General features: G+C 44.0%; 1 protein-coding gene across 3 annotated transcripts in view; it reads right to left on the bottom strand.

The window, feature by feature from the left end:
• Pcca (propionyl-CoA carboxylase subunit alpha) overlaps positions 1 to 18,984 on the bottom strand; it is an 842,751-nt gene that overhangs the window by 242,316 nt on the left and 581,451 nt on the right. Inside the window, exons 5-6 of one of the 3 annotated variants that reach the window (XM_051160990.1) lie at positions 15,198 to 15,311; positions 13,387 to 13,440 (exon numbers count right to left, since the gene is read on the bottom strand). The exons of the other annotated variants lie outside the window; for them this stretch is intronic. Coding sequence (XP_051016947.1) covers positions 13,387 to 13,440; positions 15,198 to 15,311 — 168 coding nt within the window. The remainder of the gene's footprint in view (positions 1 to 13,386; positions 13,441 to 15,197; positions 15,312 to 18,984) is intronic. 3 annotated transcript variants of the gene reach the window in all.

Raw genomic sequence — 18,984 nt, 5'->3', positions numbered from 1 at the left:
CCTGGAGGAGAGAGCGAGCTGCAGCCACTTTCTCTGCACCTTCATCCAGCTTCGCTAATCAGAGAGCAGCACGGGCCGCAGCAGCCGTAGCAGCAGCAGCACAGGTTGCAAGGCCTGGCGGGACACTCGGAACCGCTCGCTAGATGCCTGCACCCTTTTTACTTACCCTGTGTGCACGATTCAACGTCAATTAAAACTGGCTGCAAAATGGCAACAGCAACGCCGCTGTCACTCTCATAGTCGGAGCGAGCCTGAGATTTCCTCATCACAGCTGCTAAGGATGTGGTGTCCCGCACAGTTGTGCATGTGGTCAGCTTTGCTTACGATCTGTGAGACACCGAGCTGGAGAGATGGCCAGGGACCAGGGTTCAGTTCCCAGCACCCACATCAGGAAGCTACCGCTCTGGGGGATCCTACACCCTATGGCTTCTTTGGGCAGCTGCACACACAAACAAGCAGGCACAGGTGCATGCGCGCGCGCGCGCGCGCACACACACACACATTGATGTGAATGTTAGCACTACCCCGTAACAACAGTTGCTCCCTAAGCGGGCAGACACCCGCTCTGGTTGTGTGGTGGGAAGAGACACCCAGCAGCAAGGGGCTCGCCTGTCGGCTTATTTGCCAACTCAGCCGCCTGTGTACTCAGTCTGTGAACTTACTGATCTAAACTCCCCAAGCACAGCAAGATTCCGAGAGGCTTAGAAGTACGTTCTCCAAAAGACTGTAAGTATTATAAACTAATGATGTAGGCACCAAAACAAGTAGACGTTTGACCTAACTGGGCAGGGCTCATTTACTGGAGCTCAGAACATACGATGACAACCTTGTTACCATAATCTAATCTGCAATTTACACTGAAAAAAAAAAAATCAAAACTGCCATAAGCAGACATCTGGTATAAACTTTTCTTTCGAGGTGGAGCCCAGGACTGGAGCTAAATAAATGTCCCGCTGTTAAGCTCCAGCCACAGTGCCTAGTGTTGACGCTTTTAATAAATGGTTTTCATAATAAAGTTTTTAATGGAAGATATACTTAGTGTGAGTGCTTTTCAAGAATACAACGGACACAAATCGGGATTCATCAATACCAGTACATTTTTCTTCCTCTACGATCTGAAAAGCTCAAGACTCTTAAAGCTTCCAAAAATATAATTATTATAAACACTATATAAAAAAATATTAAAAACTTGGCTGTTTTTCGGCATCAGGCTTGCTGATCTAGTAGAATTTGATTAAGATATTATTTTATATGGACAGCCAGATGGCTCGGTGAGGAAAGGTGCTTGCCACAAAAGATGATTATCTCAGTTTGAGCCCCAGAATTCTTGAGTGGTAGGAGAAAACCAACTCCCACAAGCTGTCCTCTGACCCCCCCCCCCCACACACACACTAAAATAAACCCCAAAAAACTGTTGTACTTCTATATAAAGATTCCATTATTCCATTGTCTATAAAACAAAGATAATGAATGATACTTAGGCTATCTCTATGGATTTTAAAAGCACACATGAAACCGTTTTGTATATACGCTATCTGGTAGTAATCCACCAAAGGGAGCCAATGGTGCACTAGGAACTCTAACCCTCCCCCATCGGGGAGAACACCTGATCCTCTTACTCAGAAGCAGGTGGGGTCGGCAGGTTAGGCCGGTGGTAGAGCCCTTCCACAGCAGCCACAAGCACTGCAGAGTCATGGGTGCGGAAGCACACCTATGTGACGACCTGAGGCCATCACTTAGTCACTTCCTGGGGTGATTAAGATGCCCGCTTCCTCTAGCATGTGCATTTCTGTGGCACGGCTTGGTTTTTGGCTTCTCACAGACATTTGCTTCTCATTCTGGTCTGATGACACGCAGTATCTGCAGCTCCCCGTCCCTCAGTGCTCTCTCTGGCTCCCACCAGACGATGGAGCTGCCCTCATGGGGCTGCTAACGACACTGGCCAGGACATCTAAGAAGACAGTTTCTCTAACCCGTGCAGTCTTGGTTAAGGGATCCGGGTACCGCATGCCAGGTCACACCAGCAGGTTCTCGCTCTTCGGTGCACTTACCACCCTCTCTCCTCTGCTCATCTCCCTGCTAACTCCAGCCTTCTAGAAGAACAAGTAAGGATTGTGGGCAGGTCTGTGGGGTGTGCTGCGGCCCGCTGAGGGTTTGCCCTGTGTGGCACACTCCACGCACTCTTCGGAAGTCTCCGGCTGGTGGCTACAGAGCCGAGATTGACACAGCAGCTGCGTGACCTTGAGCAACCTTGCCGCTTCACCTGTAAAGAGGAAACGTTACACCCACCCCTTGGGCTATTACGCAGAGTGCCGGGTGCCTAGGCAGGTGCCTGGCTCAACAGTTACAGGGAGAGGACTCATCCAGTGGGGCGTGAGTGCATACTCCTGTTTCATATAGCCTCGTTACTGCCTTTTTGTCTTTCTCTACAACTCACTATTTTATTTACTACTGCCTTTAAATGTCATTATAAACAAGAAGGATAGCAGGAATGATGATTTTTTTAAATGTTGGTTCCTTGAGGCCTATGGGGTGGCTCAGTATGTAAAGGGGCTGGCCACCAAGCATAGCAATCTGCGTTCAACCCTTGAGACCCTCACAGTAGAAAGAAAGAACACTTGTTCTCTCACAAGCTGTCCTATGACCACATGTGCACTCCTGCAATATAATAAATAAATGTAATAAGAAATAGGGGCCAAATTAAAACTCAAAGGCATAAAGGCTCAAAAGGCAAGAATGGTGGACAGTACTCGCTTACATTAAAAGTCATATGTAAAAAAAAATCCATGATTTTTTTAAGGCAAAAATGATTTAATAGAAATATGGGTCACAAGCATCATTAAACTCTAATTAGTTTGAGGTGAATAGCAGAGAGTTAACTCTCCAAAAGTCTCAATCATTTTGAGGGACAGATATAAGCAGCTTTATTACAGGAGTTCTGCGTGACCTGTGAGACGCAGTGGAGGGGACAGGAATTGAGAGAACAGTCCTAATACAGTGGATGTGGCTTGTTCCCTCGGCTCAGGGGCTGCCCTCTCGGGGAAGAATGTTTTTGGCATCTGGCCTACCAAGGCCACCAGCCACCTTGGTGCAGCACTTATCAGACTGTTGGAGTCAGAATTGCTTTGTTTTTTTAACATTTGACAATGTTGGGGAAGTTCTGACTCCTACAAGTGGCATCAATATTTACCTAATTTAAAATATTTAAGTTGTATTTACTTGAAAAGAATAGTTAACTTAATGCTAACAATTAAAAATAACATTTTAGGACACGCTCGTTGGAAAAAGTGGAAATGTTTTGCATTTTTGAAAATCTCTTTAACATTTGACTTAGTAGAAGACACTTGGATTTTCTTATCTGGATTCTGCGTTGGATCTCTTGGAATAAGAGATCATGTGGATGCTAAAAAAAACAACAACAAAAACAACAACAACAAAAACTCTGCTGCCCAATCCTGAAGAGGAAGAGGGGGAAACTTAAACCACAAAGTTTTCACTGCAGGATCTAACAGGACCCTCAAAGCTCCCAAGGTACCCACGTCACACTAGGGCCAACATAACAGACTTTGGTTTTCTCCACAGCACTCACTGTGGTATCTAGTCCAGCCTTAACGGATTCTTAACCTCTCATACTATCGAAGAACTCCACAAAAGCTCAGGTCCCATCTGCTACCACTGCTAAGAGCAGTGCCAGCGGTAGACACTAACTAGTGCCACCTCCCAGGACAGGCACATCCCTGGATGTTTGTAGCTAGTCTGGTTCTCACCTGTCTTGTCTAAAATTCTCCCACAGCATGAACCAAGAATGCAGCGTTCCGCTGAGAAGGAAGTGTCCACAACAGCTCAGGCCTTGTCCCTGGCCCTCCTGATACAAAACTTCCTGTAACACTTCAGCCCAGGAAAGCAAAATGAAATCCTGGATATACAACCCAGAAATGATTCTAGGAGGTTCTCTCACTGGACTGGATCTCACTGGCTGGGCTCATTCAAAAGCACCTGGTAGATCTGGGAAGCCTCACGGGTCTGACAGACCTGAGAAACCACAGCATCGTGGGTCCCTCCCAGGACTGCCAACAGTGCAATTTTCTCTCTCTACCCATTTCCACCAGGATAATGCTGAGGTAAACAAAATAATGGCCTCTTTGTATTTGTGTTACCCACTGAAGCACTCCACACAGATTCTTACGCTTTGCCAGGGAACGTGAGGCCCTTTACCTGTTTGGTTCCAGGCAAATACACACACACATACACACACACACTCACACACTCTCACATACTCACACACAGACACACACACTCACACACAGACACACTCACACACACACTCTCACACACACTCTCACACACACACAGACACACACTCACACACACTCTTACACACACTCACACACTCACACACAGACACACACACACTCACACACAGACACACACTCACACACAGACACACTCACACACACGCAGACACACACACTCACACACAGACACACTCACACACACACTCTCACACACACACACACACACTCACACACACACTCAGATGTACTCTCAGTGGAAGCTGCCAATTCAATTACATCAGTTTTCCTCAACTGCCTCAGGAGTAAATGGTGAGACTAAAGAATTAATAAGCATATAATAATAGGAAAAAATAAAGACTACATTTCTCAAATTTGTATTCTAATATAAATAAAACACAAATGAATCAAAACTCAGTATTTATATACATGGCAACTAACTGGCCCTGGAGATAGTGGTCACCTTGCCTGTTCTAATCCAGGCACACATCGTAGCAGCACAGCACGGCGAAGCCTCTCTGCAGAAGCAGTGGACCAGCATGCATGCAGAGCATCAGGTCTTTATGGAATACTGGGACTCAGGGCCTATGCCCTAGGCTAAGCTCTCGGCTTTGTTGTTGCTTGCTTAGGCCTTTTATTTTTATTTTTTATATATTTTTAAATTTATTCTTCTTACATATGACATCCCAACCATAGTTTCCACTCTTCCCAGTCCCCTCACCTCCTCTCTCCTCCAGGGCCACTCCTCCTCCCGTCTCCCTTCAGAGAAGAGCAGGCCTCCGTGGGCATCAGCCGAGCACAGCACAGCAAGGACCAGGCACAAGCCCTCATGCCGAGACTGGACGAGACAACCCAGCAGGAGGAAAAGGGCCCCAAGAGCAGGTGAAAGAGTCAGAGGCACCCCACTCCCACTGCTTGCTGAGGCTTTTAAGGCACTGTCTCACTACACATGTACACAGACCAGGCTGGCTGTGAACTCTCAGCAGCCTTCTGAGTGCTAGGATTCCAAGCATGCACTACTGTGCCCAGCTGTGTGATGGTTTTTTAACAGCTGGGTACCGGGTATGGTGTTTGACTTTAAGAGCTGACGTCATCCAGGACAATGTCCCTCTGTGCATCCCCTCCCACTCTAGTGGTGATAATGTTAAGTCAATAATGACACACCTTGAGCTGAAGGAGCTAGGCCTTTTAGACAGCATATCCTGTTTGAGTCAGTTTGGCTCCTCTTCACCAGCAATTTAAAAAAAAAACAACATAACAAAACACTGTACTGTTTCTCTGCTCCTGAGCATATTAACTGTAAGGGAAGAAGCTAAGTGAAACTCACATCGTAACAACAGGGGAACACGTTAAGGGCATTGACTAAAATGACCTTGTGCTGGATAGGGAAGAAAGCACTAACGTCTCCAAGCTTTCTTACTGTTATCCCGGAAGGAGTTACCACTGAACCCCCACATCCTGTGCCAGTCTGGCAGCCCAGAGTTCCTTTTATAAATTTTCTTAAATGAAAAACCTTCAGACACAATCAAAACTAGACCTTACGCTATAATGGATCCCTCGGTACCAGCCACACATCTTCAGCAATTATTTTTAACTAGTTTTAAGTTTGTATCTCAGCAGCACAGAAACCAACTGAGCCTCCTGAACATTACGACACTGTAAGTTAGACCAAACGCTGAGGCCGCGTATGCTTCGCCAACGCAATGCGCTTTCGTTCCACAGCTACCACAGAAGCATGACCAATTCTGCTTTCACACTCTACATATTTTCTGCAATGTACAGCAGCATTCTTATCAGTGACGACATACATAAGAGCTGCCACTGATTATTCAAAACAATTCCTTATAAATAAAACACCATGGCTAAGAACGCAGCACATGCCTTCTGGCCTATAACATGTTCTTACTTCTCTTAGCGTCCAGCGTGTGAGGAGCTGACAAGAGAGGCTAAGAATGGGCACACGTGCAGACATGTCACAGCACTGAACGCCAAGCAGACAGAGTGCACGCCCCACTTGCCGAGCACAGCAGCCTGCCAAACGCCAGTGCCAGCCGGTGCTTCAGGACCCAGCAGCAATCTCAGGTAAGGCCCAGTCAGCCACAGAGGCCCAGCGTCCTCTCATCGCTTCTGTTTCTTGGCCAGTTTTGGCCAACAGGCACTTAAAGGCTTCATTTTAGAACAAACGTGGGGCTGGCCAGTAAGAATTAACGTTACTTCATTTAGTCCAGTGAAATTTTTAACTTACTACTTTCCTTGGAAATCGTTCCCACTGAATCCTAAACTTAGGGGTTAAGTACAAATACATTAATAAAAATCAGTTTTAACAACAAAAAAAGTTACTCTAAAACAGTATTAAAATTAAACATAAAACACAGCATAAAAACACAAGATAATTCTCAAAATGACCTTTCTATATTTCAAACTTTAACTCAACAACTTCCCTCATCAGAGAGCCCAGCAGAAACTACTGAAAGGGTTAAAAGGCACTTCCGCCTCTAACAACCAAAGTCCGCATATAATGTCTGTGGCAATCAAATCACAAATGCTAACGAGAAAAAAGAGGTACACACGTGCTCAAATAAGACTGGGGAGTTATTATATTTGACTCTTCTAGCCAAATTAAAGAAAGTTTAAATGAATTGCTTTTAAAGTTGAAACATGTCCCATTTTCTATATAGTCCATAGTGTTTGCTTCATAAAATTTAACGCTAGAATTAGAAACCGCATCATTATACTTTAAGATTTAAAATAAATATTAATATACAGTACTCACCTTACTTTACTCAAAGTAAAATAACACAGTAACAAAATGCCTAAGCTTACCATGACTTACAGAATGAGAGAATTTTTACCACACATGGTGAGAAGCAATCTTTTCAGAGATGATTCCCTAATGCCATGACTACAACAGCCCATAGCCAACATTCAGCCAGTGCCTGGTAAGGACTGCAAACATGGGCTTCTGATCTCTAGCAACCTACAAGACTGTCCTGCTATGACACTGGCCTCCAGAGCACAGGGAGAACCACTGTAGGTCCACAGTGTCCCACGCTGCTGAACAGCCATGTTTGGTAGGCCACATGGAGAAACACTGTGGTCCACAGTGTCCCACACTGCTGAAGCGCCACATTTGGGTAGGCCACAGGGAGAAATACTGTGGTCCACAGTGTCCCACACTGCTGAAGCGCCACATTTGGGTAGGCCACAGGGAGAAATACTGTGGTCCACAGTGTCCCACACTGCTGAAGTGCCACGTTTGTGAGGCCACAGGGATTCAGTTCACTTTCCCTTATGGCAGCAGTTCTCAACCTATAGGTCAAGACCCCTTTGGGGGGTCACATAGCAGATATTTATATATGATTCATAACAGTAGCAAAATTATAGTTATGAAATAATTAAATAATTTTATGGTGGGGGGACCCCACAATGTGAGGAGCTGTATTAAAGGGTCAGAGTATTAGGAAGGTTGAGGACATCTGCCTTATGGTGTCATCAACTCACGGTGGGTCTATGGACACAACTCTACCATGAGGCAATGAACCTCTATTAGCACTGAAGAAACAAAGAGGAAACTCACTACATTAGCACTGATAAATACGAGACAGAAGAAGAGCCTCCATGCAAAGGATACCATACCACTTACTCCACAATAATACAGACCCAACTAAATCACTGATCATCAGACAAATTCAAACCAAAGTCACAACAAAACAGCACTCCACAACAAGGCAGAGTGTAGCAAGAACATGGAGCGACCATTAGGATCGGGGCCCAGGGGGGTCCGCTCAAACTGTTGCACTAACCAAGGACAATACAAGTAGCAAACCCCTACTCTGATCTACCCAATGAACAGGACATTCTCCACAGTTGTGTGGAGAGCAGGGACTGACTCAGACATGAACTCTGGTGCCCCATATTTGACCATCTCCCCTTGGTGGGAAGGGCTGGTGGCACTCCAAGAAAGAATAAGCAGGCTACCAAGATGAGACTTGATAGCCTATGACCATATAGTAGGGGAGGAGGTCCCCCTTGGTCATAGACCTAGCGGAGGGGAATAGGGTGAAATCGGGAGAGATGGGAGGAATGGGGGGGGGGGATACAAGCGATGGGATAACAATTGAGATGTAATCTGAATAAATTAATAAAAAAATAAAAATGTTTTAAAAACCAAAATAAGTTTGCTGAGCTAAAAGAGAGAGAGAGAGAGAGAGAGAGAGAGAGAGAGAGAGAGAGAGAGAAGATATCCAGTTTGATTACATCTGTCTAAAATTCTACCAAAGCAAAACAGCCTACAATAACACAAAGCGGATCCCAGTCACTCAGAGGGAAAGGGGAAGGCGTGGGAAGGGAGGGGAGGGAGAGATGTCGAGGCACATGGGACTCCTGGCAGACAAAAGACACGCCCTTCCTCCCAACTGTGGTTATGAAATTACTATGGGTGCACTTTATTGAGTATTAGTATATTTTAATAAAACTTTTTTACTAAAAATGTAAATAAGCAACTGTAAACAAGTATTGAACTGTTTGGGTTTTTTTTAATAGCTACTAAACTGAACAGGATTGGAACTGATGGTTATATACATTTTAAAGTACAAAATTAAAAATGGTGGGTTGATGGATGAACATAGAAAAAGACAAAGACATTAAAAAGCAAACATAGGAAAAATTCATCGTGTAACACATATAATTTTTTTTTCTGCACCACTTACATTTTCACTTAGAAAACAATTGGGAGCATTAACGCATGTTCACGGCCGATGGTCCCAATGCTTACACAAGTCAAGAGCTTACACAAAACAGAGCTTAGTCAACAGCAATGCAAGAAGCTGATGGTTGGGTAGGTCAGCACAGCATGAGGAAGCCTCAGTGTGTGTTTAGGAAGATGCTTCTGTCACTGTGACAGGCACCGCTGCCAACAGCAGCTCAGGGAGATAAGAGGGCGTGGCTTTCTCTTGCAGGTAACAGTGCATCTTAGAGGGCAGTCAGAGCAGGGATTCACACAGAGCAGGAACTGAAGCAAGGAGCAGTGCTTACCTCAACAATGTGGCTGCCTGGAAAGGTGTGCAATGGCACATGGGAGTCAGATGCAGGTAAGTCTCTATGAGTTCAAAGTCAGCCTGGTCCACACATACATACATAATAAACATATACACACACACACACACACAGGTATATACTCAATGATGCTTTAAAAAAAGTATGTTTGAGGGTTTGGGCCCATCTTAAGATTACCCCTACGGCCCCGTCGTGGGTTCCACCACTGTGGCGCTGCATCCCCAGGCAGGTATAGAAATGCACACTTGTGAGAATCGGGGAATTGGCTTACTGTATGCTCCAGGACAGTTTTATTGTGTATTTCCTGTGGGTGTGTACATATGTGCAGGCACGCGTGCTATCACATGCTTATGGAAGCCAGAGGACAAATGAAGGAGTTGGTTCTCTCTTCCCACCATGTGGGCCTCAGGGACCAAACTCAGATCATTACACTTGGCGGCCGTTATGCCGGTCGTGCGTCCTACACAGGATCATGCTATGCAGCCCTGGCCTGGAACTCTCCACGTCCACCAGGCTGGCCTCTGTCACGCACATGCTAGAACTAACGGCATAGACCACTGTGCCGAGCCACTGTCTGCTATCTAAAACAAATGTATATCATGTACTCAGAAAATATTAAATAATTTCAGTTATACACATTACATGAAATATATTAAATGAGAAACCACAAATGTTTACTCTGTTAAAAAATTACATTGGTCTTTGCCAATAAATAAACCAGAAATCAAGGAAAATCTCCGTATTTGATTAAATTCTAAACATAAGGTATATTACAAAAAGAGAAACTTCACCAGTAGCAAATTAAAACTACAGATTTTAGGGTCTGAGGGTATAGATCATCAACACAATATTCGCCTGGTATAAACAAGGTCCTAGATTCTATCCCCAACACACACACAAACACACACACACACATACGCTCACACATGCTCACACACACACACACACACACACACACACACACACGCTCACACACACAGAAAGAGATTTAACATCTGCTAGACTTTCTCACCAAAACTGCCACCAATGTATCGATCCACCACAGTGGCACTGGAAGTCAGCCAATTTCTAAGAATATACAGTACCCAGGTGGGAAACCATCATCACACAAGCAGTGTTCTGACAACACACTGTAGCCTGCAGTCAACTCCCTGTGCAATTTCTAGGCGCTCACCAACAGGACCAGACACTCTCAAAAGATCATCTAAAATGTTCCGCTCTGGGGGAACGTATTTGATATTTGGGAAATTATAGGCCAAATAAAGCTCTTGCCCTGCTGCACACAAGACAGGAAGAGGGCGTCTTAATTGTGAGCTACAAGCTTTCAAAGCAAAGAAAAGCATCAACAGTCTTTTGGATCCGAACCAGTCTTTTTGTGATGAGAAGAAAGTGCTTTTGTAAGCCAAATGCCTTTTAACTCTCAATCTGAAGTCTTCAATATTTTTTTTTTCTTTCTTTCATTCTTCAAGACAGGGTTTCTCTGTGCAGCCCTGGCTGTCCTGGACTTACTTTATAGACCAGGCTGGCCTCAAACTCACAGTGATCCACCTGCCTCTGCCTCCCAAGTGCTGGGATTACAGGTGTGCGCCACGGCACCTGGCTCTTCTTCAATAATTTTTTAATGTTCACTGAAATTACTATGTTAGAATCACTAGGGAAGATAGAGAAAGCAGAGACAGACAAAAAGCAAGGCCCTACAGGCCAACAATGAGAGGCTAAAACAGAAACAATTTTAACATAACATGGAGAATGGTATACACAATAAGAAATTTTTTAAATTTTTAATTTACTTTTAGTATTCTAGAAAGCTGATAGAAAACAGCATCCACGTCACTAGAAAGATACAGAAAATTCTTCAGGAAAGTGAGCCATGAGCAGTGTCTGTCAGCTCAACAGGGCAGGGAGGGATGCAGTGTGCAGGACGGAACGTGTGGGAAGCATGTGACAGAAGAGAGGCAGCAAGAGCACTGTTGGTAAAGGGAAACAGGGGCGGGGGGACGGGGGGGATAAGATTAACAAAACACTCAGGGAGACAGGAAAAAGCCGTGGGTCTTTCTACACGCCCTCTTCTAACGTGAGTATCCAAGTGTAAGCTACCACTGTCTTCACTAGAGTAAATTTGATGTCTCACAACAATTTCTTTTTTGAATTAAGATCACCTAGGTATTCTTCGCAGCATGGGTGTGAAGCGTTGAGGAGCAGGGCTCACACCTGACTCATTTTCATAACCTCAGATGCCTTGGACGGAAATGCCGAAGAAGTGTCTTTAATGACTAAACTCAAGCAGTCACCTTTACCTGGAGTTACCAACTTCTAAAAAGGCTATCCGGTATATACTTTAGGGCTTCGCAGGCCACTCACCTCTGCTACTCCAGGACAAAAGCAGCCATAGACAATACATAAATGAATGGGCATGGGTGGGTTTCAATAAAACTTTATTTATAAAGAGATGTAAATTTAAAAAAAGACTACAAGAGATGAGAACACAAGAGCAACAAGTGCTCTTACCACTGAACCACCTCTCCAACCCTCAATTATTGTAAAACTTTCATGAACATTCCAGAAGGATACAAAGAAAAGAGGTATACACAAGAAAAACTAGGAGACACAGCATTATACCTTGTATAACCTAACCCTTTACACACGTCTGCCTAACTCTTCTTGGTGGGCACCACCCTAAATATTTGTTTTGCTGTTGGTGGTGGTGTTTCATTTTTTAATATTTTTTTAAATGTTATGTGCCTTGAAATTTTGCCTGAAAGTATGTCTGTGTGAGAATGTCAGATCTGAGTGGCCAAGTGGGTGCTGGGACTTGAACCTGGGTCCTCTGGAAGAGCAATCAGTGCTCTTAACTGCTGAGCCACCTCTCCAGCCCCTGGGCTTTAAGTTTAGGACTATAAAGTAAATGAATTACAATAAAAAATTCTAGACTCTAATTCTGAGCTCTAAAGAACTGTTACAACTTAAAGGTAGAGTTTTGGATTTCATGACGCGCCATAGCACAAGGTACAGATCACAAAGTGGGAGGGAAAAGGTCTAACACGTTACAATAAGAAAATTGTTTAGGCTGGGTGTGGAGACGCACGCCTTTAATCCCAGCACTCGGGAGGCAGAGGCAGGCGGATCTCTGTGGGTTTGAGGCCAGCCTGGTCTACAGAGTGAGTTCAAGGACACCCAGGGCTACACGGTGAAACCCTGTCTTGAAACACAAAATAAAAAATAATTATAATAGTTTAATATCTGACATAATTAATGCAATAGCCACAAACATTCTAACATTAATCAAAATCATATTTTAGTTTCTAAAACCTTAGGTTTCAGTGCCACCTTAAGAATAATTATAAATATATCTAAAAAAATCATTTGATGCAAATATAGGTTAACGTACATAGCTAGGATGGTGCTACGAGGACAAAATTCAGACCATTTAAAAGCACTTTCCACATAATAAAGCCAATAGGATCTGATCATAAGTGCCACAGTTTGGAATAAAAATGGGGGGATTAAATCTTCTGGCCTCCTTTCCTATGTTCTTGGTATAAAAATAAATAACTGCAGTAAGTCAGTGAGTGGCCTGGCCTCCTCATATCAACATTTATTTATGTCTTTAAGTACGTGCGTGTCTGCGTGAGGTATGTGCACAGGATGCAGATGCCCACAGGAGCCAGAAGGGGGTGCCATGTCCTGTAGAGCTGGCAGGGCCGCTAGACGCCATGTTGGGTCTCCTCCAACAGCAGTGTGGTGTATACTCGTACCCACCAAGCCTTCTCCAGCCCCAAATTTACGTTTTAAAGTCTGAAATTTTTAACTTTAAAATTCAAAGATCAATGAATTGTTCAGAATGGTGACTTTAATTCTCCGTTCCTACAATTGTTCATCAAGACCTGGATTACAGGATGAAAACATTCCGTTTTAACAACCATCAAGAAGTCAGTAAATCAATTAAGAATCTATAATTCTGGAGTCCAACATGAGCGACACTTGCCTGGACACTGCTTTTCGCAATGAGACAATCATTTCCGGCTTGTGACAGACTTACCAAACACCTTGCAAATTCTTTGTTTTCTGACAGGAATCCATAACCTGGGTGCACCTTAGGATCGAAAACAGAAGATTCTTTTAACTTTGTTATGCTATAAATCTGTCTAGGCCACAAGCTCTTCACTGCTCACGTGTGTTGAAAGTGACATCTTCACTGACCAGCTCTATTGCACTTTTCTGAGTAGAGAATCAAAGCCCCCTTTGCCTGTCAGTGGTCACCACACACCTCCACACCTGCCCTGCTGCCCTAGGACACTCTATCCAATAGAAACTCACCTGACTTTCCCTGAGTCTGGGCAACAAATGTAAAAAACTTCACAAGGGCTAGTGGGCCAAAGAGTGACAATCTACCAATCTTCGGAAAACAGAGAAAACTCAAAAACAACTGCTCTCTAAGGCCAGGCTTGCCTGGTGTACTAACACACACCCTTAATCCTAGCCCAAACAGGCCAGCACACTGTGAGTCTGAGGCCAGCCTGGTCTACATGGTGATTTCCAGGTTAACCAGGGCTATGTGGAAAGACTCTGCGTAAGTAAGCAAATAAAGCCAAGCTCTAAGTCACACATCTTATTCCCAGTGGCACAAGGTGTTCCACTGATCCCAGAGCCGCCGTCAAGCTGTGCCTACAGGGAGGTCTGGTCTGACTTGCTCTTTGTGCCATCTGTTTGTGTTGGTCTCCACATTTGGCCATCCACGGTTCCTGTGCCATCGTCTCCGTAAGCCACAGGGTGCAGTCTAACCCGTGTCCCAATCAAGCCATTCTTCACTCTGTCACACGGCCAGCCACAAACCACGCAAGCATCAGCCAGCGTTGCAGCAATCTGCACTAAATGATTCTGCTGAAAGTCAGGCTTCCTGAGGGAGCCAGAGTTGGAACCTGAAATTGTTATAAACCTGATGATTGAACCCAAATCGAGTGTCATGGACATGGTACAAGAATAATTTAAACACTGCACAATAGCAGAAGACCTTCACCCCAACATTTCATCTGAACAGAAGATCCCCCCGGAGACTTCTGACAAGCGAGGGTTAACACCAGTTTTACTTCTGTTAAGTGTTAATGCGCTATAAGCACCCACTATATGGAGTCATAGAATAGGGGTTTTATTTAAAACATTTCTTTCTAAAGGCTCTAGGCTGGCGCCAGAAGCTGCCTGCTTTCACCTGACTGTGGAGATAATTCTGCTTTTAACAATAAATGTAAAGTTACTTCTCTGGCTAAAAGCAAAGATCAAAACCTATTATACCTGATGTCAGAAATCAGGTTTTTTCCCCCTTGGATTCTGCCCCATTCAACCCAAGTTAGGGGTGGAGAAAGGATTTACTAGTGTTGAGTTATTAGCATTTTGTTGACACGAACAAACTGAGACAATTAGCAAATACATTGTTTTCATTTCTAGCAATGCAACTGAGTGTGCACAATTTTTAAATGATTAAACTGGAATTGTGACTTATAGTACAGAAGTTTGGGGGTTTCCTTTTTTTTTTTGTTTGTAATGCTCTTATTACACTGAAAGGGTTAATAACTCAAAACTAATTGGGATTTCTTTCTTCCTGGCAAATGTGGTAGTGAGCTGAAGCTGCTCCCTGGTGTGCGAGCTGAACCCAGCAGCCACCTGCAGCATCAGCCACCAACACTGCCAGATGCTACAAAGCCTTTCATTTCCAGTAGCGAATTCGGCCACATTTTGTGTGACATGAACTAACTGCAACGGCGTTTTCAATCACTCTTTCTTATTTTTTTCTAATACAGACTCCAGCTTTCTGCATATGAAACAGCTGCAGGAGAGAGGTTCACCCAGACTCACAGCTTGGGCCTTGGTTTTCTTAACGGCCTCCATGATGGCATCCATGTTGAGGTAGCTTTTACTGGTGGGAGCAGGGCCAACACAGACAGCCTCATCCGCCATTTTCACATGAACCTAAGGAGACAAATCCCTGCATTAACAGATGCTCTGTGAACAGAATTACAATCACCCATAAGCGGAGACAAAACTGTAAATCTGGTTCTTTCCAATATACCCAGAGAATCAAATTACTCTTCAAATATGCACTAAAAAGCAACATACAACAAAAAAACAGGGCCCGTGTTACCCATGACTTCATTTATTATGCACGCCTACCCAGACAATTTCTACAACACACCTGTATCCCCTCTTCGGTTCATCCGTGCATAAATATGATACCAAAATCTACCTCACTACATGGGACCAGGGTAGCCCAGTGTTTTAGTAACAGGCACACCCGTGGCCAGTTCTGAGCAGGCTCCCCAGGAAGTGGGGATAATTAGAGGAACAGAACGGAGGGATGCAACGTGTGGCCTTCCCTGCGCAGCTTCAGGTCAGCGCTAGCCTCAAATTAAAGCCCAGAACTAAAGAGCTCAGTATCATAACACACGAACCAGAAAATTTTGAGACACATTTAAATACTCACATTAGAGCCTTGTCCATTTTACATTTAGTCTTTAAAAAAAAAAAAAAAAAAGGTATGTGTAATATGTGCTCGACCTATCCAAACTCAAATTCAGGCGTGTGCCGTCTGCTTTTAAGAGAATTCACTCAACAGTGTTTTAGTCTCAAAAAAAAAAAAAAAAAAAAAACAAAAAAGAAAAGAAAAGAAATACAGGAACTGCAAAGCAAAACAAAGGGAAGAGAAAGAGCCTGTAAGGACAGTGACAGTGGTGGATCTGCACTAGTTTCCACAGTTCTAATAAAACACGAGTCATCAACGAAAGTCATGGCATCTCAAAGTACTCCTGCGGCCTCACCGACAGCTCTGGGCATGCTATGCAGGAGAAGACCTTTTTAATTTTTTTACTCAAGTTATGTACACATATATATGCTTGCTCAAAGACAAGTTTTAAAGCTTACGCAGTAAGCGAACAAATAGCCATTGATAACCATTACTCAATAGTCCTTTCAGTGCCTCCCAATCCCTTTCCCCAGCCCTTCACGTAGCCTTCTGGACCCCCATAAACATTTTTACGTGAATGTGTGACATAACAGTATGTTCAGAATTTTCTTGGTAACTCCCTTAGTTACTCACACTATGGATTATTCTTCACCTGGTTTTGTCGATTTTTGAACAGTCTATCTCAATTTCTAACTGCTGCCAAAACTCCTGGTAACTAGCAAATAAGCTACTGAACCATTTTCCTAATATTGGACATGGTTTCTAATGTGCAGGTATTGTAAAAGTTACAGAAGCCTCCCTGAACATGCTAATTTGTACACATGTATGTGCTTCTATAAGAAAATAGCTAAACATATAAATACTGAAAACTAAATAACCTAGAGTTCGTGTCAGTTTATACTCTATTACAGGAGGACTGTCAGCACAGCACACGTAACTGAGCACTTTAATTTCAACCCAATGGAGAAAATACATTTCCACTTTTAAAGTGTTTCTATTAGCACTATATATAGTGCTGGGAACTGAACCAGCTCTTCTTGCAAGTGTAACAAATACGCTTCACCAGGAGCTATCCTTAGAGGCAGGGTCTCTGTGTAGCCTCAGCTGTCCTGGAACTTACTTTGTAGCTCAGGCTAGCCCTGAAGTCAGACTCCTCCTGCCTCTGCCTCCCAAAGGGAGGCTAAAGGAATGTGCCATCATGCCTGGTAGTTTATTACTTTTTAATAAACTCACTCATACTTCTGAATTTAACTCAATTTTTCAGGACACTATAGCCAGAGTCTTTTTGCTAGAATGTATCACTCAGGAGGCAGGTAGATGTCCATCAAGTCAAGGCCAGAGTGGAGAGAGAGAGAGAGAGAGAGAGAGAGAGAGAGAGAGAGAGAGAGAGAGACCCTATCTCAAGTAAATTAAATAAGTAGATGAATGGAAGAAAGACAGACAGACAGACATAAATAAATAAATAAGTCCTGCAGTCCATTCCTTTTGTGTTGTTTCTATGGCACCCACCAACAGGATCAGATATTCTTTTTTTTCTTCTCTCTTTTTTATCTAGTACATACAGTGCTCTGCCTGCTTGTATACCTTCAGGCCAGAAGAGGGCACCAGATCTCATTACAGATGGTTGTGAGCTACCACGTGGTTGCTGGGAATTGAACTCAGGACCTCAGGAAGAGCAGACAGTGCTCTTAACCTCTGAACCATCTCTCCAGCCCCCAGATAACCCTAAAAGAACATTTCAAATGGTATGCCATCATGGAAACATATTTAATGTTATGCAAATTATAGGCCAAATAAGAGTCTTGCCCTGATGAACACAAAAAAAAAAGAAAGAGGGCTCCTAACCTACAATTTTTTATACTTAACAAAAACAGCAATATGAAATAAAAAAAAACAATTATTTAATGTATAATTTTGGTATGTGAAAGTATAACTTACTGAGATGCTCCTCCATTTATGACGGGCTACACAGCAGTGAACCCATTGTGAACATATGACACCGTTAGTTAGAAGTGTGTAGGAGTGAAGTAGCTCAGTGTGCAAAGCATCAGTGTGCAAAGCATAGTCAACCCACAGGACCACACGGCGGAAGCACAGAACTGACTCCCCGAAGCTGTGTTCTGACCTGTGCCCACACTATGGCACACACGCATGCACACACACACGTACACACAGACGCATACACATGTACACATACTCACACATGTACACACACACACCCAACTATGGCACACACGTATACACACATGTACACACATACACATGTACATGCACACACATGCACACACGCACATTTAAAAGACTGTAGAGCGCCTGCACAGAGCCCTGGGCTGGGGCCCCAGAGTCACACAAACTGGGCATAGCGGATATGCCTATAAGCACAAGAGCCAAGAGGTAGAGAGGCAGGAGGAGCAGAGGTTTAAGGTCACCCTGTGCCACACAGTGAAATCACGGCCAGCGTGAGATATATGCAGCTATGTCTCAAAAACTGAAACAGAAAGGAAGAATGCTAACCATGTCATCCTCCAGATTTCTGCTACCAGAGGAAGCGCCCACTGAGGCTCACGGCTGCAGGCTATGATCAACAGGCCAATGCCATGGGTCTGTGGGGGGGACCTCCTGGCCAGTTCTGAGAGAAGAAAGGGAAAATGGGGGCTAGGGGTCATTACCCCTTAAGGCCAGGTCCCGCCTCTTAAAGATACTGCCTTAGAACAGTCACACGCCGGGCAGAAGGCCCTTTCAGCAGCTTCTCTGAGGAATACTTCCAAGCCAAACCACTGCAACCTAACAGACAGAGCGTCCTAGTTTGAATTCTCTGTAAACTGTGAGCTGCTGGTTGTCTTTCCCTCCTGAGCTCAGGGTTAATCGGTTTCCACCCCATCCAGCGTCAGAAAGAAAAAAAGAGGAAAAAAAGACGGCACTGCATACAGCTCGCTTGGGAAAAAATCCAAACTCAAAACTTGAATGAGGGTCTTTACTAAATATATGTCACTTTTGTGGATCTGTAAAATCAAAATACTTAAGACGCCAGGGACCATCTACACACAAAACTTCACCAAGTGGCTGGTGCAGCTTTGACGCCACACCTCACCACCACTCAGAAAGCATTCCTTTGCACTACATCAACACAGCGTCGGGATCTGCAACTCTTACTTAGACTAGTTCCTGGCAGGCACTTGCCTG

This window comes from Acomys russatus, chromosome 18 (genome assembly GCF_903995435.1).
Source record: "Acomys russatus chromosome 18, mAcoRus1.1, whole genome shotgun sequence".
NCBI classification, from domain to species: Eukaryota; Metazoa; Chordata; class Mammalia; order Rodentia; family Muridae; genus Acomys; species Acomys russatus.
Note: the sequence above shows the minus strand (reverse complement) of the source record. Positions and strands in the feature narration are given on the sequence as shown.